General features: G+C 47.2%; 2 protein-coding genes across 8 annotated transcripts in view; one reads left to right on the top strand and one right to left on the bottom strand.

The window, feature by feature from the left end:
* The first annotated feature begins 1,125 nt into the window (after positions 1-1,125).
* LOC136048101 (ras-related protein Rap-2a-like) lies at positions 1,126-1,752 on the top strand. The gene has a single exon (XM_065735603.1). It carries the CDS (start codon positions 1,126-1,128, stop codon positions 1,750-1,752), a length of 627 nt encoding a protein of 208 aa, XP_065591675.1.
* Positions 1,753-8,304: 6,552 nt separating this feature from the next.
* TNRC6C (trinucleotide repeat containing adaptor 6C) overlaps positions 8,305-25,812 on the bottom strand; it is an 82,923-nt gene continuing 65,415 nt past the window's right edge. For 3 of the 7 annotated variants that reach the window (XM_065735150.1, XM_065735151.1, XM_065735157.1), the window contains 13 exons: positions 24,419-24,592; positions 23,039-23,185; positions 22,662-22,781; positions 21,752-21,835; positions 21,205-21,436; positions 19,368-19,535; positions 17,946-18,137; positions 17,679-17,822; positions 15,017-15,133; positions 12,810-13,004; positions 11,704-11,774; positions 10,890-11,029; positions 8,305-9,404 (listed from right to left, as the gene is read on the bottom strand). In XM_065735150.1, coding sequence (XP_065591222.1) covers positions 9,047-9,404; positions 10,890-11,029; positions 11,704-11,774; positions 12,810-13,004; positions 15,017-15,133; positions 17,679-17,822; positions 17,946-18,137; positions 19,368-19,535; positions 21,205-21,436; positions 21,752-21,835; positions 22,662-22,781; positions 23,039-23,185; positions 24,419-24,592 — 2,142 coding nt within the window. In that variant the 3' untranslated portion in view covers positions 8,305-9,046. The remainder of the gene's footprint in view (positions 9,405-10,889; positions 11,030-11,703; positions 11,775-12,809; positions 13,005-15,016; positions 15,134-17,678; positions 17,823-17,945; positions 18,138-19,367; positions 19,536-21,204; positions 21,437-21,751; positions 21,836-22,661; positions 22,782-23,038; positions 23,186-24,418; positions 24,593-25,812) is intronic. The other 4 variants (XM_065735153.1, XM_065735154.1, XM_065735155.1 and 1 more) reach the window with 4 other exon arrangements.

Raw genomic sequence — 25,812 nt, 5'->3', positions numbered from 1 at the left:
TCATGGAACCACAGAATGAAGGGTTGGGTCACCAACCAGAGCCCACCCAGTGCCACTCCTGCCGTGGGCTGGCTGCCCCCCAGCTCACACTGCCCAGGGCACACCCACGGCCCCGAGCACCTCTAGGGATGGGTTACACATCGGGGTGCACACACCGAGCCCCCTCTCCTCCTCTGTTTGCCCAGGACAGCTGTGAGCTTTACAGCCATTTCCCAGAGCTGAAGGTCTGCGGTGCTGTGGGCACTGCCCTGGCACTGCTCCGACTCTGACCCACTTTTTCCATGTCACTGCCCCTGATCGTGGCCTGCATCCAAACTTTCTCTGCGCAGCCAGTGCCGGGGCCACGCAGCTGCATGCCATGCCACAGTGCTGGGGCACCGTTGTGGGCAGATTCTGTTTTTCCCTCGGGATAAATATCCCATGAAACCACCGAATAACTGACAGCTGGACGTGAAGGGGACGACGTGTGGTTTTGAGCGAGCTCTCACCATTCCCCTCCGGTCAATAATCTGAGCGGAGCACAGAGCGGTGGAGCCCATCCACAGCGATCTGCTCTGCAACCGAGCTCCAGGACGCACGCAGGGATGAGAAAAGCTACAGATGCCAGCGGGCATCCTCTGCCACGTCCGTCCATGAGCCAGCCAAGCGGAGGCTGAGCCCCTGTGGCTCCCTGCCCAGCAGCCCATGCCAAGAAGCCGGAGCTGATCTCCCGGCGCAGCGATGCTGCCAGCTCCCAGCGCTGCCGGCAGCGGCGAGAGTTACAACAAGTGCATTGCACAATGCAGCGCGGTGCTCTCCAGGGCCGCAGTGGCTTTCCAGGACTGCGCGGCGCGGATTGGCCCGCAGCACCCCGCTCTCCTCCCTCCCTGCCCTCCCTTCCTTCAGCACCCTAAACCTACAGAGATTGGACAGCCGAGTGCCACATGGCAGATTGGAACCAGGATAAAAGATGAGCAGGTCCGCGGGACCGGAGCATCCGCTGGGAGTTTGCAAAGAGGTGGCACCAAACTTTGCAGAACCGGGCACGGCGACGGACAGACGGACGGCAGCAGGGCTGCAGCCACCCAGGGACGCCCCAACATTGAGCAGCAGCTGGAGAGCATCGCGTCCCCTGTGCTCCCAGCCATGTCCCTGGTGGGGAAGGAGAAGAGCCACGTGCGCTTGGTCTTCCTGGGCGCCGCTGGCGTGGGCAAGACAGCCCTGATCCGCCGCTTCCTGCTGGACACCTTCGAGCCCAAGCACCGGCGCACGGTGGAGGAGCTGCACAGCAAGGAGTACGAGGTGAGCGGGGCCACCGTGACGCTGGAGATCCTGGACACCAGCGGCAGTTACTCCTTCCCGGCCATGCGGAAGCTCTCCATCCAGAACAGCGACGCCTTCGCTTTGGTCTACGCCGTCGACGACGCCGAATCCTTCGAGAGCGTCAAGAGCCTTCGGGAGGAGATCCTGGAGGTGAAGGAGGACAAGTTCCCTCCCATCGTGGTGGTGGGCAACAAGGCGGAGAGCGGCGGCGAGCGGCAGGTGGCGGCGGAGGACGCGCTGTCACTGGTGGAGCTGGACTGGAACAGCCGCTTCGTGGAGACGTCGGCCAAGGACAACGAGAACGTGCTGGAGGTCTTCAGGGAGCTGCTGCAGCAAGCTCGGCTGCCCGGGCGGCTCGGCCCCGTGCTCTGCAGGAGGAGGGAGACCTTCCCCAGCGAGCATGCGCTGCGGCCCCCCATGAGCAAAACCAACAGCTGCTCTGTGTGCTGAGCCCGGCGGGATGCAGGTGGGCTGCCGGCCAGGACCCCGCTCCTCCCCACCCTTCCCTCCTCACCCGGCACTGCGGAGCGCAGGGAGGGAGGAGGACGGGATGGTTGGGTTGGGGAAGGGTGGGGAGAGGGCAGGATCCCAAAGTCGGGGTGCCCACCTGGGGCACGGCGGGCACTCGGGCTGCACCTGTGCTTGCAGGAAGGGGACAGACAGCAGGATGTGGGCTGCACGCGGCCAGAATCATCGCTACGGGCACTGTGCACTGTGCCACCATCACCCCTGGGTCCCCTCTGGGTTCTGTGCCCACCACACCCCAATGCCTGCGGGTGCAGTGCCCTGGTGCAGCCACGGTTACAGTGAGTGTCCGAGGTAGTTGTGAGTGTGTGTTTGGATAGGCACGTAGAGCATGCACTAGGGAAGCCTATGCATCTCTTCAGTTCTCTATTTCTGTTTGGTTTTGTCGTTGTCATTGGTTTTTTTTAAGCATACCCAATAAACACGGTGTTGCAAAGCGGAGCTTTTTGGAAAGTGTGTGGGGTTTTTCTTAACCGTGTGGACAGGTCTGTGCCCACACCCTTATCTCTGCTTCTGCTTTCCCTGCTCCGGGCTCTGCCCTTATCTCAGAGTCCTGGCACTGCCCCGTTCCCAGCCCCAGCAGCATCACTGCACTCTGTGGGGCCGTTGCCCCCATAACCTCCCCACGGCAGCTTCCACCGAGCAGCGAGCAACAGAAAATACCACAGCTCATCCCACATCCGAGTACAGAAAGAACAGCAGCCCTTTAAAAGACACCGTAATAGAAAAGAACGAACACGGTAAGAGGAGGTAGCAGGGAGGATGCTCGCCGCAGTTTTCCTCTCCCCTCGTGCTGCCCAGCTGCCGTAAGGCGCGTGCCAGCTGCGTGCCCTGCACCCTGTGCCCGTCGCAGACAGCCCCCTCCATGCATCATGTGAAGCACCTCCGACCCCTTGGCTGTCCCATACTGGGCACAGTGCCATTGTCCAGCCCCAGCTCCAGGCCCCCCAGGCAGCAGGGAGGGGAGGTGGGGTCTCATGCAAAGTTTGGGGTTGTAGAGCTGAGGTGCCACCCTGAAGCGTGGGTCGTTAGGGTTAGGCACAGCCGCAGCCCCTGGGAGTTGGGGTGAGGTAACAAGTCAGGATGTGCCACGTCTGCTGGCCTGGGATGTGGGAGCACAGTCTGCTTGGCTCTTGGTTTTAGCAGAAAAACGAGCTTGCAGCGTGATGAGGTGAAGAAGCAAAGCTCTCGTTCTTCACCCCAGCAGCAACAAGGGATGTGGATTTTCCTTCCCTAAGGCTGAGTGCAGCTGTGGGATCCTGCATAGGGATCCTCCTCCGTGCCCACTTCACAGAGGGGCTGCAGCTGAAGCTGGATCTGAGCGTTCACAGGTGATTACAGTCACTGAGGTTGGGAAAGACCCCTCAGGTCACCAAATCCAACCCCAACCCATCCCCCCCCTCACCCACACCCCACAGTGCCACATCTACCCCCCTCACAGGGGCTGTTCTGCACCATGGGGTCAGCACCTGGTCAGGGAGCTGGAGGTGGGGGGGGTTCCCTTCCAACCCCTAGAATTTTGTGATTCTCCATCCCTCTCCCCCACACCGGACCCCAGAGCATCCCCAGCCCCCCCCCAACCCCCCCCACCCGCATCCCCCGCACAGCACAGCGAGATGCTCCGCTCCATTTACGAACACAAACAATCGGGGGCCGTCACCGCGCTGCCCGGGAGAGCTGAGCTGTGCACGGGTGACAGCGGCTGCCCACGGGGGGGGGGGATGAGCTGCAGCAGCGCTGTGCCCGGTGGGTACTGCTGTGATTGATGTGGGGGACGCAGCGCACGCACTTAAACCGGGGGCACCCAGAGAGAAAGCCAAACATTTTAAAAGGGAGAAGCGGCACGCGCTCCTGGAGGGCGTAATTAGCGGTGTTTGTCTTTGGGGCCCAACGTGGGGGGGGGGGGGGGGGGGGGGGGGTTAGCTCTGCAGAGCAGTGCTGCGCCTTCCGCTCAGAACATGGTGACATCACATCAGCTCTGATTTTTCCCATCCTGGGGTGCAGGCAATGAAACACAGCCGTGAGCTCTGCACCCAACGTTAGGACACTGCCAACGGATCCGGATCTGCTCCTTTCCACTGCTGTTTTCCCCAATATAAATGCAGATTGAGTGAAGAATGGAGGAGATGGGACCACAGAGAGCTCTGGGGTCTGCCCCAGCTTCGGCTCTGATCGACTCCTTCCCCATGAACAAAAGGGGCAATGGAAGAATTACTGTGTGAGTCCCAACGTGGGGTGCAGGAGGCATTGGGGGACCTCAGCATCACCCGGCAGCAGCACGGCAAGCCTCCCTTGCTAGCAATGGTATTTCCCAAAAGCAAAGGAACCTTCCAGCTCATCGTAACATGGTGGGGGTGCCTCTCCCAACCCCAAGAGCACAACGCTGCTGGAAGAGATCCCTTGGGAAGAGACCCTGGGATAAGGGAGCGGGGAGGGCAGACATCGGGCTGCTCCTGGGGACATTAGGATTTCATAGATACCAAAGCCACCCCTGGGCACGATGGCCCACAGGGAGCTGACAGCGTGCTGTGGGATCCCCACGCGGGCCCACGCTCTGCTGTGAGATCCCGGGGCCGAGGGCAGTGCCCGCAGGGCCGCGCGGTCCTTACCTGGGGCTGCGCGGGGACGTGGCCATCCATGGTCACACCAGGACGTCGGTCTGCTCCACATCCGATGTTGAGAAGTCCCGTTCCCTGGAGCTGGCAGTGCGGGTCACACATTCAGCGTCGCACAGCGATGGGTCGGGCGCTGTGGGGACGCTAAGGGACGCTTAGTGGCAGTTCATCCGCGTGGACCCATCCAGTCATACAGCAATCTGAGACCCGGGGCCGCCACAGCTGCCCCCAGCCCCTGCCTCGAGGGGACGTCACGGCCAGGCTCTTCCAGCTCCAATAATTCTTAACATATACAGATGTCCATATACATTTTTAATTGAAACGCTCCTTCACATACACAGTCATATACTGAATGATCAAGAACAATAATAATAGATAGAATTGGAGCAGAAAACAGTCTGCTCTGCCAGTGCTCCCACAAACTAGACATGAACTAAGAGGAGCTGGCCAGCTTTGGAGCACACAGGGAATCCTCGTGGCCTACAGATGGGGAGCCATGCAGCCACAGTGCTATGGAAGGTACAGTCAACACAATGCACATCAAAACACAAGTTCATGGAAAAGCTCTTTTGTAAAGGTTCTTGAGACCTAAGGGACATCCTCAGCACCAGCTTCACCGTGTCATCAAAGCAGAAAAGGAGTAGGGCGCTGGAAATGGAAGCTGTATGCAGACACCAACAGATGGGTTTGGGCCAAAAGCTCTATTCTGTCCACACACTGGGGTAGGTGCTACTGAGTGTATCAGATACACAGAAAGACATCTTTGACAGCGGTAGGAATGGGGAAAGCTCTCCTTAGCTGAAACTGGAAAGGATTCTGGTGTCTAGGAAACAGAACTCAGGACAGCTGACACTGGAAACTCTCCTTACAATGATCATGAATAGAAGGCAACTATCATCTTCCACGAGTTACTACATCGGCACTCGAAGAGGAAGAAGAAACAGAAGGGGAAGCAGTTCACAGTAAGGAGCAATGGAGATAACTGGGCAGCATCGTGGCAGCATCAGCACTGAAATCCAACGGGCTGCACTGGAAATCAGAGCTGTGTGGAAACAGAACAAAACCTGGGTCTGATCACTTGTGCCAGCAAACTGTGCCAGGGCAGCCATGGCCCCGAGGGCAGAAAGCCAACTGCAGAACACTGCCCAGGAGCTCGGTGCTCTCAACTGCTCCACCTCCTCACATCACTTCTCCCTCTCAAATGAAGCAGCACAACGAGTACAGACTGGGCCACTGCAGACCTGATCAACCCATGCTTTGGGCAGCAATCCCAGGAAAGGAAGACCTGGTGCTCTGGAGGTGGGAGGACACGGGCTCATCTCTTGATAAAGCAGATGATGGAACCACCAAGGATGGAAAACACCTACAAGACCACCCAGTCCAACTGCCTACCACCAGCAGTCCTCACTAAACCACATCCCTCATCACGTCCTTGAACAGCTCCAGGGTCGGTGTCTCCACCACCTCCTGGGCAAACCATTGCAGCACCCAGAACCATCCTCCCACACCTGCAGGCATCCTCAGCTCCCTCATCCCAAAGCCCGAAAAGCCAAACATGAAAGGATTCGTGCTCCCGTCCAGGGGCTGCTGGCCTCACCTCGTACAACTCAGTGCCATCAGCAGTTTGCATCTGCAGTCGCGGAGGTCCCAACGCAGGGATTGAACTCCTTTTTTTTTTTTTTTTCAGCATCCTCAGCATAAAAGAGAAACAGACATCATTTGAACAGCCAAGAAAAAAAAAAAAAAAACCAACCCAAAACAACTGATTTATTAAAGTTTCAAAGAACCTTCATACTCTTGAAAGCAACTTTCGGTGCATGTTCTTGAACAATCACATTCTATGAGGAGAAATGACATTGAAAGCCACGTGTTTTGTTGTTTTTTTTTTTCCTTTTTTTTTTTATATATATATCTCAGAGTTACAGACATCTTTAATCCAAAAGGCAAAAAAAAAAAAGCCCCCAAATCAAAGCCCCCACCCCCCACCCCCGAACAGAAATGCTCCTTTCCAAGTATCGCGAGTTCTACAACTCAATGCTAAAGTTCAGCATGAAAAGCCGTATGTCAACACGCACAGACACATACATATTTTATATAGGGGAGTGTGTGTGGAGAGATATAAAATATATATGTGGGCGGCGTGCGGCGGCGATGAGATGCAATCACTCTGAGGAAAGGTTGTTCAGCCGAATACACGAGAACTCGAGAACCAAAGAACAAGTCTTGAACCCAGTTTGTGCATAGTTCGTGATCCGCTATAAAACCAGCTGCTGTCCGCCTGCCCTCCTGCAGGACCCCGTCCACGGCGGGAGAACCGTGGGAAAGCTCCTCGTCTTCGAAAGGAAGGAAAGCACAACCAAAAGAGGGAGAAAAATGAAAGGAAAACGTAATGCACGAGTTTCCTGATCCGAGCAGGCAGGGAGCACGACGTTCACACGACGCTTCCAACGCACGCCACGTGTCTGTTATTCCATTGTCTTTCTTCCTTTCAAAACAATCAAAAACAGTGATTTTTTGTGTCTTTTTTTTAACATAAAGCGATTTTTTTTCTTTTTTTTTCTTTTTTTTTTTTTTTAATATATAAAGCACTCTTCAAACATCTATTTCTTTTTGAGTCCATTATTTGGTAAATATGTAACTGCTACACATTAGATTAGGTATTTTCTTCTTTCTTACTGTCCTTTTTTTTTTTTTAATCTTTTTTTATTATTTTTTATTTTTATTTTTTTTTTAATAATATCTTCAGTGCTAGGAGTTGGGTTTTAAAAATACATGAAATGGTGTGGAGCTGCTCCTCGGGAAACCCGGCTTTCCTGAGACATCTTCCACTGTGTGCAAGAGAGTGATCACAAAAGTTTTCGCCACTCCGACGAAGAGGAGGAAAACAACAACAACAAAAAAAATAGTACACAGCAATGGCCGAAGAAAAGGATAATACAACAAACACTGTTCAATCCCAGAGCTCTGAAGTAGCATATCTTCATTCTGAAAATAAGTTTTCTTTACGATGGAAGTCTTTTTTTTTTTAATTCTTTTTTTTTTTTTAATTTTTTTAGTTCTTTTATTTTAAAGTTTGAAGGAGGGGGAAAAAAAAGAAAAAAAAGGTCTGTAAACAGGTGGGAGCCGGAACGGCCAGCTCCTCCAAAAGCAGTCAAAACCTATGTCCAAGTGCTTGTTTCTGTTCCTGCTTGCAAGGGAACCATCCGCTCTTTACAATTATCTATGGCCACAGTTCAACGAGAGGATTTCTTTTCCAACTTTATATTCCGAATGGAAAAACGGTGCAATACTCCGGTGATCGTTTTCTTGCATTAGTCCACAATAAAAAGCTGCTAAAGGTAGATATACATATTATTCTCCAGAGATACACACTGTCATTTTTAAAATGCAATAGAGTCCTTGAGTAAACATTTACACGTGAATTGTCGCCAGCCCCTTCCATCAGTTTTTCTTTTTTTTTTTTCCTTTTTTTTTTTTTTTTTACATCAGAAGATGAGCTACAGGAAGGGCTGCGGACACTCAGTGCAAAGTTAGAAGCTAATAACAATTAAACATCTGACCAACGAGCAAATCAAAAGCAGGTACTGGATAAAAGGAGAACGCTTCACGCTTTGGGTGAACCAGGCGCACACGCACACACCCACACTCACATCTGCTCAGACAGAAACGAATCGTCTGCACCTCCAGCACAGAACCCTTGGAGCCTGTTTTGTGGGAGTACTGATGCCAACCTGGAAGTGTCATCATCAGACGTTGCAAGTGTTCACATTTTGTTATTGGCCTGCTGGATTCAAGTATTTGCATGTTTGATATGTTTTGTTTTTGTTTTTTTTGTTTGTTTTTTTTTTTAACATTTTACATTTTGTCTTTTTTTTTTTTGGGGGGGGGGGGGAGGGGGGCGGATTAACAAAAATGACATGGAAAAAAAAAAAAGTAATGAAACGAGGGTAATGTGCATAGGCAGATCCATGGGAGTCGTGGACACAGATACCCCAGCCCGCCCCCCCCCTCCCCCGCTCGACCTGTACAGTCAATGGTTATCATTCAGATTCATCACTTGTCTGTACCAATGGTAAATATCACACTTCACCCTTTCTGATTATTGGGTCCGCCTCTGGTAATGTGCATAATAGTCACAGGCTCATTTTAAATAGGCTTTCATTTCCCCTTCCCTCACCACCCCCACCCACCCCTCCCCAAGTTGATAAAATAACCCTTTCCAGCCCAAATTCTGAAAAGTGCCCTTCATGATAGACCTATTCTAAGCAGCTTTTAGAGTTTGTTTTTAAAACCACCATACAAACATAAAAAGACGACATAAAACAAAAAGCCATGAAAAAAATATAACCTGTCATTAGCACGTGACACTGACCAAAAGGAGCCCATACTGTTGCATTAACAGTTCACAAGGACTTCTGCAGTTTCATAGTCGATATTGGACAGAGGTACTAACAAAAATAATAATAATAATAATAATAAAGGGCTGCCAGTCTGATCGGTTAAAGCTGGATTCTTCATCGAGCCCGGGACTGGAAAGGGTTACGACTTTCTATTTTCCTTTAGTGCTGATGATTGTTATTTCCACTTGGTTTCTCTCCTGCCTCCTAGATGGACTCCCCGCTGAGAAGATCCCCCGGAAGAAGAGTATTCAGAGGCGTGGGGCTCCCGATCACTCGGCCGTCGTCGGCGCTGGGGGGTCCCCAGAGGCTGCTGGAGTACTGGGGCACGCCGCCCCACAGCAGCTCGCTGCTGCCCTTGCTCCCCAGGCAGGGGCTGTTCCAGTGCCCCGTGTCGCCCCGCACCAGCCCGTGGGACGCGGCCGAGCCCAGGCGTGGCTGCGCGCTGCCGGCGCCGGACTGCCAGCTGGAGGTGGGCGGCAGCGGCTGGCCCTGTGCTAGGAAGCGGTTCACCTCCTCCTCGCCCGCGAACTCGGCCAGGATGGTGGTGTTTCCCAGGACACACCTAAGGACGAGAGCGGAAGGCACGGTGACGTTCAGCAGCGCTTGGGACGATGGAGCAGCCCGAGCTGGAAGGGACCCCGCGCGCATCAGTCACTGAGCGGCCCCCGGAAATACCTCTCGTTTCCACACATCCCTTTTTGCGATCACAGAATGGCAGTCTCAAGTCCAACCCCTGCGAGAGCAAGGTCCCTACAGGGACGGCGTCCACGTGGGTCCTGAAGCTCTCCAAAGGAGACTCCACCACCCCAGCGGGCAACTGCTCCAGTGCTCCGTCACCATAAAGAAGGGTACAGAACTTCCTCTGTTCAACTCTGAGGCCGTTACTGCTTGCCACACCTCTGCCCCACCGCAAAGAGCCTGGCCCCTAAGTTAAGTCTGACATTGAGAACGAGACCCCATCTGCTCACTTCTTCTCTCTACTGTCCCGTATTTACCTGTCTAACCCAGGCAAACACAAAGCCAGCAGTGCAGAGCCCACCTTGGTTCACCAACACTCCATAGGTGACAGTTTGCACTCTACTTAAGGAATGAATTTTTACAGACTTTAAAATTGGTTTTCAGAAAGTATTCAGTCGCTGCTGTCCTCATCTACAAAACACAGCTAACCACATATCTGGGGATGGAGTGAGCAAGCCATTCCCACCTCCAATCTGATGGCAGAGGTCCCACCTGAGCCTGCTGACTCTCTGATGCATCTTCCAGCCCACAGCAGGGGTTGGAATGAGATGGATCCTTAAGGTCCCTTCCAACCCAACTATTCTGTGTTATTCATTAAGTCTATGGTACCTTTTGGCACCCCAGTACTGTCCTGTTGGCTTCCAAAAATCCCACTGTCACCCTGCCAACCCACCAACTGCACGCCCTGGTAAGCCCCTGCCACTCAGGCAGGGCAGGGCTGTCCTCACCAGCAGTGCAATGACAGGTATGCCATAACCTACTAAAAAACAATTAAGTGGAAGCCTTCCAAGTCACTGATAATGTAAGGACCTGACCATGTACATATTTAAAATAAGCACTTCAAAATCTGACGACAATTTTGCTATTGGCATCACTTCTCTTACCTGATGCACACATCTAAACTGATGCAGCTGCAATGGGGTGATGTTACATCTCTGGTTACCAAATGCAGCTTTGTACATTTCATTAAGGAAAGGTCACCCCTTATCATCTGGTCACGGAGCAAACGATATTTCCTCTACAATCAGTGTTGTTAATCACACTTATGCTACAAACTCTTGATAAAGAAAATTCCTTTCTAACTCCGAGCAGATAAGTTTCCTTGTGAAACATCAGCCTTCCAATTCTTCCTATTTTTTAATCCTCCCTAATGCCACTGATTTTATCACTCAAATTCTCTCGCTCTCGTGTACCACGTCTATTAGTCCTGTGGATTTTAGAACAGCTAAAAAAGCCCATTTTGTTGCTTCGAGTGGGCTCCGAGATAAAGCAGGCTTCGTAACAAAAGAAAAACAGAACACAAACGTACATATGCAGAGACTTTTGGGCCTTGGCTGCTTCTTCCTTGGAACTGTATCGGACCACAGCGTTCCCTTGTGTCAGGTTCAGGTGGAATGTTATCAGAGGGCCGTGCTGCAAACACAGCGTCCGCAGTGTGGAACCATCGATCTGGTCAGAGAGAGGGGGAGAAGGTTACCTGTGGGTCTGTGAGCTCACTTTAAATGCCTGCTGGCTGAACAAGTTTGAGAGCTGAAGAGCAAGTAGGTGTGAAAGGAAGTGGGTCCTCCATTAGAGGAATTTCTTTATAGAGTTATCACTGCCTTCAGAGCCGTGTCTTTTAAAGGCTTGCCTGCAGTCCAGTGCACAAAGCTTCCCAATTCATGTGATAGCAATTAGTTATCATTACAAGTTATTCAAAGGAAAAAACACTGCTCATCAATTTCCCAAACACTGCTTTGGATGCTTTGCAGCTTACGTCCCTCCTTGTGAACTATACTATGGGGGAGGACTGGAGGGTCTGACAGACTCAGAAGAAAGACAGAACCCCACAGGAAATACAGATTTTACACCTCTGAATCTGCCTTAAGATTAAGACATCATTCACCTCCAAACTTACACATACAGACACGGTGAAGGGCTAATTACAGAGCCTTAAAGCTCTCACTTGATTTGACAGCACTTTAAAAACCTAACAAGACTCCAGCACAAGACAGACAGTTGTAACAAACGCAGAATACTTATCTTCCCTTCAAACGAACCAAATCACCCCAACTGATGGATGTTGTTATCTCCCGAACACGACAAGCTGCTTTCCATAACTGCCCACGTGCAGGCCCACTCACCTGGGGCGTGAGGTTGCGAAGGACCAGCCAGCTGCTTGTTCTCCCTGAGCTGTCGGTGCTCCACGCAGAACCTGCAACACAAATTGCACAAGGGAATGTTTCACCACCATGCAGAGAGCAAACACGACCAGGGAACGTACGGCGAGTCACAGCATCCTAGCAAGCACGTGTACAAATCCTGCAGCAGTTTATTGCAGCCCCATCTGTTGTCTTTGGAACGAAGGGGGTGCTGAATAAATCCTGCTTTTGTTACACTGGAGAGATCTGAGGTGTCCCCCAAGCTCACTCAGTAACAGTGGGAATGCACTGCCAAAAGCTCTGTCTTTGGGTTACAATTTATTTGGAGGAAGCTTTAAAAGCAATTCATCAGAAATCCAAGCTCAGGTGGCTGCTTGCTCTCAGAGACTTTCACAGCTCTGCAGCGCTCTGCTGTCTTGCCAATGGTGTACCCATGCATAGGACTTATTCAAAACAGGTATTTCTTCACTGGCTGTGCTCTGATTGAAGATACAGGGGCATATCAAACAGCAAAATCTGCTCGTCCAGCTTCAGCATGGTGTTCTGCAATGAGAAACTGGCCAAGTTTGATGGCATTTGGGAAACTGCAGTACTTCTGCGCCACGTGGGTGAGCACGCTGCTCAGAGGGAGCTTTGGCACTAACGGTGTCTGACCACCAGGTGGGGTTTTGTGGAAGAAAATGTACAAAATGAACGGTGAGAAGAAGGAAGAACATTTTACTTCCAGCTTACTGAAAACAGATCAATAAAATAGCCAGCTAGATACATAGGGTTTAACATTTACTTCTGAAGCTGCCAATATTTCACTGATAAACATGATGTGTATGCTTATATAGTCACGATCGTAGTTTCTCATATTTCTTAAGCAAAACGACGACATCTAAAATAAACTAAAATAAAAAGAGTCTGCACAGAATATGAAAGCATTCCCTGCAGGTGCCCTGCAGTGCCATCAGGTCCTACATGGCTCACGGGTGCGTTCTGCACCCCACCTATGGGATGTGTCACTTACTGTTAAGACAGAAAACCAACCAACAATTAGGAAAGGAAGGTGCTGTGGTGCTATGAAAGACAGAAGTCAGCAGTACCAGAGGAGTAAGAGCTGGTCCAGCCCAGGGGACTGGCACCCCACGTCGACGATGGCTTGGTGTTGGTTAAGCCTGGAGGTGGTCTGGTAGGAGCAGTAGTGTTTCTGGGTACCTTCCATAGTTCATGGGACAGAGAGGCTTGTGTGTGAGAGATTGGGCCAGAGGACCACGTAGACTTGATGTCTGACAGTTTACCTGCAATAAAAATAAAAGAGATTTGTGTGCTTTCTGTTAGCAACAGTTAAACCAAGTGGGATGGGTCATCAAGCTTCTGCACTGCTACTGTATTCCAGCTTTCCAAGAGATGAAACAGCATTCTCTCAGCAACTCACTGCTACAAATCCTGCACACATATAACCTCCTCACACTCGGATTTACATATTCCAGGAATTTTCTAATTGCTGCTGTTAACAACACCTACTACGTGCACAATTCCCCTGTTAAGAACACCTCACTATTTTGCTTTTCAATGACTAAGAAAAAAACACCCCCCAAAAAAACAGAAAATGAGTTTAAGTATTTGCAATCTAATTTCATGAGAATTATAATAGAAGACTTAAAGGCTAACTCTCAAAGGTTTAACAGAATGTAACCACTTTTTTTCTCCATGCCACTCATTATAAATATAATATAAAGTAAGCAGCATATCCATATGTCCTTCTGATACATGATGAGAATTTCAAAGATCTAAGACCAATAAAAATTGCATTGCTGAACATTCAGAGCAACGTGCTGTTGTTTTCAAGTGTGTTTCAGAGATGGGAGCCTTCAGGAGGGTAGAGCAGATCACAGTCTGTCACTCTCTGACTTCTCAACTGCTCAGTTTATTTCCCCCATCAGTATTTAAACTACTTCACTACCACTGCTGTCAAAGCAGAGCTTTATGAAGTAGGTAAAACAAAACAAAGAGTAACAAGTAGTGTTTAGCAGTGAGCTGCACAGACCTGACTGAAGATGAAGATGCAAAACCAAAAGCCTTTATTCACCTATGCTGCAGGTAGTTGTTGCAGGGGTCTCTGTATTAGGAGCCCTAAAACCAAATTTACCAGCCACAAATCACAACCTCAGTTATACACACTCTCACAACTGTCTCTGTTTATCAACTAACTCAGTGATTTCATACTGAGTCATAGGAATGTAACTGAGAGTAAGCACTCTCCCACTTCTTGAGAACTGTAGTGACAAAAATAACTGAACAATGATGGTGTCATCAACAAGGGGAAAAAAAGTGGGAGTTAAGGAGGAAAGTCTGAGTTTTATAACTCAGAGCAGCTCAGCCTGCAACACAGCGTGCAATGCATGCACATTACCCAGGTTAGATGTTGCTGTGTCTTTAATTCTCATAGAGTTAATGCAAATATTAGATGAGACTGCATAAAATAGAAGTAAATAGAGCAGGAATGTGTGGCAGATAAAAGAAAAGCAAGTCATCCCTTTCTTTTCCTTTCAACGGAGAAAAACATTTCAAACAGAGCTTTTTTTGCTTTGCAATCTATAGTACATCTTGGGAGGCTGTGGCTTCCTTTATTCAAAAAAGTGGAGAGTCTTCACTAATTAGATAGGAAAATGGTAATACAATCCATGCAACAGCCCCTACACATTTTTATAATGGAACAGACATACACAGGATATTTATGTCGCCAGTTTGTTTCCAATGATTTGCAAGGAGAGAAAGCTCAGAATTTATTACTCGATTACTTATTTCTCCTCAAGGAAGGGGACACATTAAGAAAATACATCTGCTCTTGAGGAAGCTTTCCTCGATAGATAAAGAGCCCCAAGTCCAACTCCCATCCCCAGGCAGAGCGTCCTCCTTGAGGTCCAAGAGAACTCTCTCCTGGGCTGAAGACATGTTACAGTTAAAATCACATCAGCTCCCACTGGAAGGGTCTGTGATCTTGGCAGTAACTGCTGCTCGAGAATGGAACATTTCTCTGCAAAGTCGCAATGGAAATAGTCACAAAGACACCTCAATGCCAACACAGAGTGATGGCATTTGGCATCAAGTGGAATAAATACATTTTCCTTAGCACGCTCGCAGGCACTCCACACAACGCTCCCCACCAGAGCTGCCAGCCCACCCAGCACAGGAGTACAAAGCGTGCTTCTGCCTGCAGTAGCACTACTGCAAGAACACGGGCTGCACTTTCTAGGGCCTTTTCTCAGAATGCAGAGAAATGTGAAAGTAGAAAGGCCATTTTTCGTACCTGCAATGCTAGGTGCGGATGCAATGCTGCTGAAAGAGCTACTGTAGCCGGAGGCACTAAGCGGCCAGGCACTCGATGAAGGCAGCGTGGCATTCTGAGATGATGTTGGGGATGACCCTGCAGAACCAGCAGAGAAGCAGCTAAGAAAGATGGGCATAATGATGTTTGGTGTGACACAAGCAAATCTATTATGTGCAAATACAAACCATGCAAGGCATTTTTCCTTAATCAGCCTGGTCTCTGAAGTCTAGGAATGAAATGTTACAGAGAGCATGAGAAAGGGAAGCAGAAGTCTTTCGTAGAAGAGGAAAAAGCTGGCAGTAAATGTATTAGTGCCTGTGCAGAAGATAAGTTCTGCATTTCCTTTAAGACACGGAACAGGCTTCGTTTATAAGGGTGCTCCACCGCCCGACTTGAGCAATGACAACTACAGATGAGCATAAATGCATATGATAAACTAACCTCTTACCGTGGGTGACTCGTCCTAAATTACTTGAGGTAAGCACTTCTCCTATATTCCAATGCCCACAAACAACCTTTAGATTTTTGCAGACTTTCAGTACAGCAAGGATATATTTTAGCCAACTCTTCTCAAACTAATAACACTGAACAAAATAGCCTGAAACCATCTTGGTAAATCATTTACGATCTGAGCAGCTATCTAAGCACATATACAATTTCCTTCCTGGCAGCAAATGAAAGAAACTGAACATAAAATAAAATATGTTCATTATAAAGACCAGAAGAAGCGCAAGTACTCTCTCCAGCCACCAACAGAATTAAGTATGTATCCCAGGTGACTTATCATTCCTGACATATGCAGATACACTGTGATACTGAAACATCTTTACCTGACTAAGAAAAATAGGTGAGCTCTTTGGAAGAAGACTAAGTGGTCTACTGGGGCAGAAAAGAGGAAGTTAAAGGACAATCTTAACGCTCACACATCAACAAAAATCAAAAGGGCTACGTATGCATACTCAACTGGAACAGAAACCAACCCAACTTCATCTTATCCACACTCACTGTGCTCCTCAGGATACACCAATACAGACATCAGACTTGAGCAAAATAATACAGTTATTTCCAGAGAGGGCCTTAACTCTGGAAGTAGCCTACTCCTCAGGCAGACATCCCTTAGGAAGGCTGAGGGTAAAGGAATTACACCAGATTCAGAACCCCATCTGCCCATGGCTTTTGGCTCACAGTAGATGATCCTGCAAAGCATCATTACCAACCAGTGCAAAACAACAACCAAAACCAATGCTTTGGTTTTGTCTAAGTGTTGGGTTATCAGCCACAGTCTAACCCTGTGTAGGGATTTCAGCTCTGTTAATACAATCTGTGAATACAACATTCGAGATGCAGTATTCAAAGACCCCTTTCCTGGCAGGATGCCATGAAAATCCCCCATCTCATTCGAAGGAATTCCAACAATGACAGAAGCAAACACCCAGGTTACACGAGCTTAAAGAAACAAACTCAGCACCTACATTTTGTGTTACAATTATATTATCCATATTTAGCAAGATAAAAAGCCAATAGGGTAAGGAAGCGTATTATGGACCCCCAGCAGCCACTGCTTTTCATGGGGTTTTGTCTCCCAACAAACTTTTTTCTGCAAAGATCATCTATACTGACACACTACAAATAGAACAACTATTTCCTCATTCCACAGACAGATGAAATACCAACAGTGCTGATGTACCTGCTGTAAGGACCTGCAGAGGGAACAGCTCAGAGGCAACTCAGTCACTCAAGGCAGTGGGAAAACCTCCTCCCTCATATTACTCATCCTTTCACTTGAACTAACATGTTTCAGAGCTTGAAACCAGTTTCTGATTGAATCCTGACTTCCAGGCTTTGCAGTATCACAGCTGTAGCTATCCAGCATAACAAAATCCTGACATTTCCTTCTTGACATCCTGATTATAACACTCCTCTCCGTATTAGCGTTTGAAACAGTGTGTGCAACTCGCCTATTAAAGCACACTGATCACAACCAAACCAAGCCATCTCTCCTCTGATTCCCTTCCAGTATATCTAGCTAGTAAGTTGCCCAGTCCCAGTGGTTTATTGTTCTCTTAGAATACTTCTATTAGTTTTCTTTTAGCTCTGTCTGCCAAAACAAAGGGAATGGAAACAGCACTGAGAAATCCTAGTTTACAAGTTAATCCTTTTTTTTTCTTTTTTCCTTTGATAGTTTTGGGGATAGAACAGCTCTAATTTATTTTCCTGAGTGATCTTCTGACAAAGCCACAATTACATGTGATGGAAGCCTGCTGCCTCCACAGCTGTGGCACTTTTATGTTGTGACTTGTTAAGTATTTCCTGAAGTGCAGGGGGTTGGCCAGAATGTCAAAAAGAGTCTTGTTCAAAACAAATTGGTGGGAATTATATATGTTATAAAAACTTCCAGTGACCACAAAAGTTTGTACTACCTCTCACAGCCCTTCCCAACATAAAAGATATTCACATTCCCAAGGAAAACCAGAAACACTGTAGTCCCTGATCAGGGATTTCAGGATTTGCAGTGGAAGTTCAGAGCAGAAACTTCCACAGATAGGACTGTGCATAAAAGTATTACAGTCCCATTATAGGAAGTCAACTTTGTTGGAAAGAAGGAAGTAAATACAGATGTGAAAGTAACGTGTGTGTTCACCTCCACTCTTGAGCAGATAGCGATTAACATCCTGTATTGTGGTGTTTATGGTAGGCCCGGTTGGAACACTTCCAGGAGTAACATCAGGGTCATTTTCAGGATCAATGTTCTGTAGTCCTTTCCATGGCACTCCTGGGTGAAATTCTGTTCCGAATGCAATAAAAACAAGAGCGTATAAAGTCTTACTTCTCCGAAGTTGAATTCTTCCTATCAGACAGCATACAGACTCCATCAATAAAATGCAGGGTGCGCTTTGAATTTTGTTACCTGGTGGCCAGTTTATGCTGGAGCCATTGGAAAGCTTATCACTATCCGTTTTGGCACGTGACCAGCTGTGAGGAACAGCTACGGGTGGGCTGGCAGGAGATTCACTGCTCTGAATCAGATCATACCGGCCGTAAGAGTCATCAATGGAGGACTTTCCCGGAGGACCAATGCTTAAACCTCCAGGTATAGCACCTGTAGTGAACAAAAATGGAAAGGCTTTGTTTAGGAGTGGGACTAATCTGGGGTACGGAGTGTCATCAATAAATAATCAATGCAATATAAATACAATAAGCAAGGTTTAACAGCTTCTGAAACCTCACAAGGAATTACAGCTGTGAAATGCACTGCTGGTAAAATCTAGACTCTTGAGCTAGCTAAGGAAACTCGGGTCACTGCCAGAAAGAGAGTAAGTAATTCAAATAACTGTAGCGATGGTAAATAGGAATCTGCTGAGGCAGCGTGTCATGGGTATCATTGCAGGCATGTCCCCTTCTCATCGTTCTCTAGGTATTTGTTACTGACAGCACGGCAGAGCAAGGCTCTGCTGGTCCAGCTGAGGGCTAAGGAAGAGCACAGGCAGTGGAAGCACTGATGGGTTGATGGCTGCATCCAAAGGGCTGTGATCAACAGCAATATGTGCAAGTGGAGGCCGGACACAAGTGGGGACTCCCAGGACACGACCTTGGGACTGCTGCTCTTCAACATCTTTGTCAACAACACAGACTATGGGATCGAGTGTGCCCTCAGCAGTCTGCTGATGACCACAAGCTGCACAGTGATGTCGACAAACAGTAGTGAAGAGATCCCATTCAGAGGGACCTGGGCAGCCTTGGAAAGTGGGCACACAAGAACCTAATGAGGTTCAACAAGGCCAAGTGTTGCACTGGGCTCAGGGCAATCCCAGATAAGCCTACAAACTGGGAGAAGAACTAGATGATCTTTAGGGTCCCTTTCAATCTAAGTCATCCCATGATTCTATGATTTGAAATATCAACAACAATCTGGCATACACAGTATATATATCTGCAGAAAAAAGGAACTATTGTTAATAGAGAAATAATTCATGTTGCTTATAATAAAAAACAGGATACAAGGCAGCTAACAGAGCATCGTGTTGTAACATCATATTTGCACACACTGCGAACACTAATGGCTTGTTTTATTTGAACTCCATGTTCCAAGCAATAAAAATCCCTAAATGAAAGAACCAGAAAGGTCTGCATGTAGGAAGTTCTACGTGCAAGAAATTCAACACACTGCTGAATGTGGCTACAGAAATCGTGAAAATGTCACAGTCTTAAAGGGAGCTCTGTACCACGTAGCAGCACCTAAAGAAAAGAGCAAAACTGGAAAAACAAGATAACTGCAATGTGACTCACGTTTCCAAAAGCCCAAGTGACCTAGAAATTAAATGGGACATACCGTGCTTGCTGGAGTTCTGGTCAAGAGAAGAAGCAGCACTAGACAGATTATCCATTGAGTTGGGGTGTGTCCACTGAGGAAGGCGAGACTGGGACTGAGAAGTGTCCTTCACTGACAAACCACCAGTAATGTCCATGTTATTTACATTCATGTTCGGGTTCAGTCCAGCTGAAGGGAAACAGGTTAGGCATTGGACATCTCTAGTACACTGGAGCATTTAAAAAATGTGTCCTTGCTTATAAATCCAGCTAAAGGAATTATTAAATATGATTTTTAGACATTTATACATAGATGCAGAGATTCAATCTGCATGTTTTCAATCTGCTCTCCAAAACAAGCTTTAATGGCAGCACTAATTTAGAACAGCATTTGAATGGATTCAGAAAACATTAAAACACTGCTAAAAGGAAAAAAATAATTATGTAGGGATATATTTTATATCTGTCAGTATTTCTGTTTGTGGACTCTTTCCTTGTCCCAGAAAATGCCTTCTGAAAGAAAGCACTGGAATGCTGAGTTTAAACCAGTGAAGAATTTGCAACATTCCTCTAAGCCAAAGTATCCCTTATTCTCAGCAGCACACTCCTGTGCTGTCTGCCATTCTAATTTGCTAGCAACATTTTATGAAATCTCCAAGTAATTAACTCAAATTACAAAGAGCTGCTTTCTGACAGGGCAGGTATCCAACTGTTTGAGTATATACACTGAAGCAGACTGAAGAAAACCATCCCAACAGTTTTCAGAAAGCACATACATAATGTGTAGGGAATCATTTTAATCTGTTTCAGTGACACAGACCCGGGTCCTTTCTGATACACAACCCTGCATGTTAGCAGATCACAGAAGCTGATATGGGAAGAACCTCTCACACCCTGCAAATTCTTTCATCTTCTGATGCTCCCCGCTCTAACAGCTCCCCATAGTGGTGAGAATCACTTTCTTAACTTCTGAATGGAAGACAAAGCTTGGCAATTCTATCATATACAGCATAAGCAGAGGTGAGAAGAGATTACATTAATTCCCCTAGGTCATAAACAAAGTCTAAGGCACATAGCAAACAATGATGGAGAACAGATCTGAAAGGTCTGTCACCATCTCAGGGCTCCAAGCACATTTCTTTTGACACGGACCACATTTGGACTGTGCACCACCTACACAAAATGAAGCACAACTAGTGAAGCACATCTCACAAAGTTCCTGGACAATTTTTCCCAGCAGCCTACTTCCCACTCAGCAAATAAATGATTCTTCACGTCTAAGGATCTCTTTTTATCCAACACAAGTTGATCACCTCTTGCATCAACAACATGCAAACAGCACTTCTTGGAAGCTAGCTTTTATGCTTTTGAAGGTATCTCTTTAATCTTGTCTTTAAATTGACCAAAGAATTGCATTTTTAACTTGGCAGTCGTATTTTCAAAGCGCCCAATCAACTCCACAATGCTTTCTGCATTCCATCAAACCCATCTTGAAATACACTGACCAAATCTGATGCCTCATCAGTGCTGATTAGAGTGGAAAGGAGATTTCAAGTGACTGTTTTTAAGATAATATCTGTGCATTTTACAACACCATGCTGTCAAATTTTAGTATTAGGTTCACGAAGAGCCACGTTCGTAGATAAGTAATTGGATTCTGTTCTGCAAATCACAGGTGACCAAATACAGATCACCAGTGCCAAACCCATGATTTTGCTTAGGCATTTCAACAATATTTAATACACATTCATTTTGTATTTCTCTGTTACACTGTGGAGCTAGTACTTGGGAGGATAGAACAATGACAAACACTCCCTCTGCCTTCTGCATACAGAACTGCTTTGATGAAGGACACATACCAAGAGGGTAAGGAGCAAAGGTGTTCGGTGAAGACTGTTGCTCTTTGGTCTGCAGGTCAGGAAGGCCGGGAGCCTGGGGATGGGGTGAAAAGCTATCCATGGCTGATTTGCCTGCAGAGGGGTGCAAAGATAGATGTGGAGGGGGAGGCTGCTGCTTCATAAGCAGGGCCTGGGCCAGCTGGCGCTGGTGCTGCTGGATCTGCTGCTGCATGTTATTGATTGTACGTGCAACCTGGCAACAAAAGGGAACAAATCAGTATCTGCTCAATTTGCCACGACTTAAGATTTCTTATACCTTTTTCTACCCTTAAATAGATCTCTTCGCAAACAAAAACTGACTGAACTAAGTGCTGAAGAGCTTTCCTCCAATAACTGAATGTTGTGAAATAGCTTTATCCCCCCAGCTCTTCTTCCTTTTCAGTACTCAAACCATGCACTGTTATTACTGTTTCTAAGGACGCTCTAACTGGTTTGGTATAATGTTCAATCTCATGAAGCTTTTGAAACCAAGTTCTAATGGTGAAACTGAATTGGTCATCAAACCTACTTGCTGCTCCTGTTGTCTCATGGGTCCGGAAACATTACGCTGAGCCTGTAACATCTGCTGCTGGATTTGTAAACGTTGGTACGCCTACGGGACGGAAACCAGAGGTCAGGAACTCTAACATACACAAGAAGCCTAACAAGCTTGTCTGAGCTGATCTGATCGGGTACAATATATAATAAAGAAGCAGCATTGGAGTTTTCTGAAAACACACAACGAAGCAAATGTAACCATCTTGTTAAGAATGTATTACAAAACACATTTAAGTTCAGCACTGCTTCTCTTTAAATCAAACAGGTCACGAGTAAGTTCATCAGCTAAGTATTCATTACAGACACAACCTGCTTTCCTTCTGAAAAAGTGCACAACTAAGGACGAAACCAAACATCAGATTGCAGTGTTATCCAAACTGGGTAGATAACAAGTTATTCTGTTGTTCTTACAGTGTGATTAATACTCGTTCCATTAATTATGGGAAATGCACCACATGCTTTCTTGTTCAGTGAGGTAATTGAGCACAGTTCTTCACATAACTCAGGTGACCAACACTGGAGAGGTTTCTGTCTTGTTATGCACTGCCACTAACTTCCCAGCTGGTCAACGAGTTGCATATGTTTGCATGTAACAGGCAGATTTAGTGCTGTTTGGTAACATACAACTGCAATGAGAAAACTCACTTTTTAGTTCCCCTGGTATGCTGTAAAGGATAATTATTCCACCAATTGCTGTTTATAAAGTCTGAGGCAAAAACCATGGTTTTGTTTCTTTGAAAAGGACCTCTTGGAAAGAAATCACTATCTAATTGCTTTAAATATCTGCCACATCCATGTGAGCATTTAGTTGCTGTTCTCTCATTTTACCTTCATGCCTTCCATTCAGATTCAGAGCTTACTTGCCAGGTTTTCACACTTACCAGCTGCAGCTGATAGAGCTGGTTCAACATCGTCATATGCTGAGGATTAATTGGCGAGGTTAATAGTGCAGGGTTGAGACCAATGTTTTTTGCTGCAAACTGCAAAAGCTGTGCTTGAACCTAAGGAAGAGCAGTGTATTAAGCAATGTATACTCACTTTTAACACTCAGCTGTGTAAGATGTAAGAAAGTGTCACAATTTACCTGAATTATATAACGAAGTATAAAAAAAGTTAACCATAGGCTCTAATTCAAATCTTAGTATCAACACTCACGTGTGCATTTATAGAAAGAAGAGGATAAGCTCCTCAGCTTTTCAGGAACACTGCCATTTGTGAAAATGAAGGAGAGAACACAAGACTGGAAGCTCCATCTCACCTGAGGGGATAGAAACTGAGGCACTTGAGCACGAAGACTAGGCTGGGATGAATTAAGAGGTTGCACTGGCGGTTGCTGCGGCTGTTGCATGGTCCTGGCTTGTGCTGCTCCGCTATTGCCAAACATACCCAGATTGCCACTCGGTATCTGCAACAGGACAAGAAAGACAACGGCCTTGAAACACATCCCTCAACATACAAGCTCAGAGTTCCTTATCTGCGCAGCCTTTATCCTCAGTGACTGTGACAGGCACAGACAGAGAACCCAGGACTGCTCTGTGGGAAGCCTTACTGACAACAAGGCTCCGAATCAGGCACTGCCATACACCCAACAGCACCCCAAGCCTGCCAGAACTTTGTACGGGTGTCAGAACAAAAGGGAGCTGAAGGTAAAGATCTCTTTTATAAGGATGCATAAGCCTGGAGGGTCACAAGATGAACAACAAAAAGTACTCACGAAAATATTTGTACTTATGCAAGAAGGAACAGGAGAACAAAGCCACTAGACTCACAGCATCCTAACCACTGAGCTATCTAGGCAGTTTTTATACATATTCGTTTTACAAACCCACTGATAACAGACATGCCATCAGAGCTGCCTCTGCTTCTGATGCGTGTAATGGGCTCTAAGTGCTGAACAAGTACTGCCTTTAGAAAACTAACTTAGAAGAATGTGCATAATAAAGGCCACAACAGAACAACATATATTTTTTTTTCTTATTTTAACTAGTTCTTCAATTCAATAACCTCTTCATAACCAAGAGTAGTTCATGGCCTCCCAGTCTTGTTCTGTTCATGAATCTTCCCCTTCAACTCCTCTCCCTCTCTTTTCCTGCCAGCAAGTTCTATCCAGGGGCCAAACTTCCCTCCTGCACGATGCTGCATTTGACCAGAGAAAGCACAGTTCCCTTCCTACCACCTGTCAAAGCTGTGAGCTGCCTTGACATTTATGACATGAATAAATAACACCGCAGCGCTTCTCACCCATCTCATCGCTGAATAATTATGCCAGCCAGGAAAGATGAATTAGAGCAACATCTCTTGTCTTAAAGTCTGTGACAATTAGCAGTGCCTCAAAAAAGAAATCTCACATCCATCAAGGCAGAGCTGCACCAGGGTTTGCTGGTATAAATCCATAATACTACAGTCTCTTCGCAATGGATGCGTGTAATTAGCAGGCTAATTACAACCAAGCAGTTGTTTTATGTCCTATAATGTGAAATGTTTACACAGCAGGTAGCTTCTTCACTGATACTTCATGTGAACAAAGACTTCGTGCACGTTTTCAGTTCAAAGCCCCATTTCCAAGGGGAAGGGACAGATGCTAGCTGCAACTCTGAGCGCTGAAACTCTAAGCTGTGACCTCTCTGAACAGCCTTACCTGTCGAGAAGAATTCAAGTTTTGCATGCCCAGCCCTGAGGCAATCCCGCCCAGGGTCTGATTAGGGAGTGCACTGTTTGAAAGGGGGAGCTTCAGGCTTGGTGAAGGCAAAAATGGTGAAGTAGTGGGCTCTTCCACTAGGCCGCCATCCTGATTGGAGAAAGAAAGGGTGAGCTGCGTGCAGTGCCCGGGGGAAGCAGCGCACAGAACAGTTGCCCATGGGAATATAAAGGGGCGTGGATGAGTGAAAAGAAATATGTGTATATTAAAAAATAAAAAGGAAAAAAAAAACAACAAAAGAGGTATGAATGATGGGAATGGAAAGCATGAGGTGAAGGAAGAAGAGAAAGAGAAACAGCATTAAGGTACTGTTTTTCTTTACTTTGTTGCACTTAATCCACAAATGCACAACCACCCTCTTCCACCTCCCAGCAGGAAAGGAGGGCTCAAGCCACCCCGAGCCCCCAGGCCCCCCCAGCTGAAGCTGGGATGGGGAGAGACCCCATAAGGTTAGGGCAGGTCTGTGGTACTTTGCTGAACTCCCAAAGCAGAGCAGACAGGCAGTGCACTGCTCCTGCTAACCCTGAAAGGCTAGATAGGTGAATCTGACACCAGCCTGCATTTGGTTCCACATCACAGCTCTGTTTGTAAGAAAACATTTTTGCATTAATCCCCTTTCCTAACTCAGACACATGAGCCTCTTTTAATATTGTCATAGCGGTGACTTATTAATATCCACTCTGAAACACAACTCCATCACACCCACGGGACACAAAAATACTTAAAACCAATACTGATAATGTTGTCTGTGTGGCCATGCAAGGAAAGCCATGAAGGCACTGCCCGAGCCCCAGGGGGAGGCACAAAAGGAGCCTCCTTTCCTAACGGGGCTGCAGGGAACCAGGTCTGAACACAGATGTGATGCACGTAAAGCAGCCCCTGTGGGGGGCAAACAGCACAGAATACAACACATCCCATAATCCCCGGTCTAACAGGTAGCTATCTGGGCAGCACTGTGGTGGGGCACTCAGCTCTCTCCCATGCTGGGCTTTGATGTCAGGGCAGCCTGCAGCACGCACATCAAACAGCACTGGTGTGCAAAGCACGGCTCCAAAAGCAGGCAGAGGGCAAAGCCCTTTCATCTGTAGCATACTGGACTGGTGTTTTTCAGGCAGCGTTTCCAGGGTGAAGAAAGGCCTTTGTATAGTGAGGAGCTAGGTTAGATTAGTCGTTAAATCCAAGCCTCCTTTGTTAGCAAAGGAGCCCTCTCCTCACAGCAGATACCCAAACAAACGACCTCATGCAGCAGGGACGCTCCTAAGTTAATCTTGAGAAATGCATTTTCAACAGTTCCCCTTTGATGCAAAGAAAGTTTCCTCACTATCGGGCACAGT

This window comes from Cyrtonyx montezumae, unplaced genomic scaffold (genome assembly GCF_038088225.1).
Source record: "Cyrtonyx montezumae isolate F1298 unplaced genomic scaffold, pur_monq_1.0 scaffold_19, whole genome shotgun sequence".
Classification (NCBI taxonomy): Eukaryota; Metazoa; Chordata; class Aves; order Galliformes; family Odontophoridae; genus Cyrtonyx; species Cyrtonyx montezumae.
Note: the sequence above shows the minus strand (reverse complement) of the source record. Positions and strands in the feature narration are given on the sequence as shown.

Coding starts and splice junctions, on each gene's coding strand:
- LOC136048101 (XM_065735603.1), top strand. CDS start 1,126: ATGTCCCTGGTGGGGAAGGAGAAGAGCCACGTGCGCTTGGTCTTCCTG.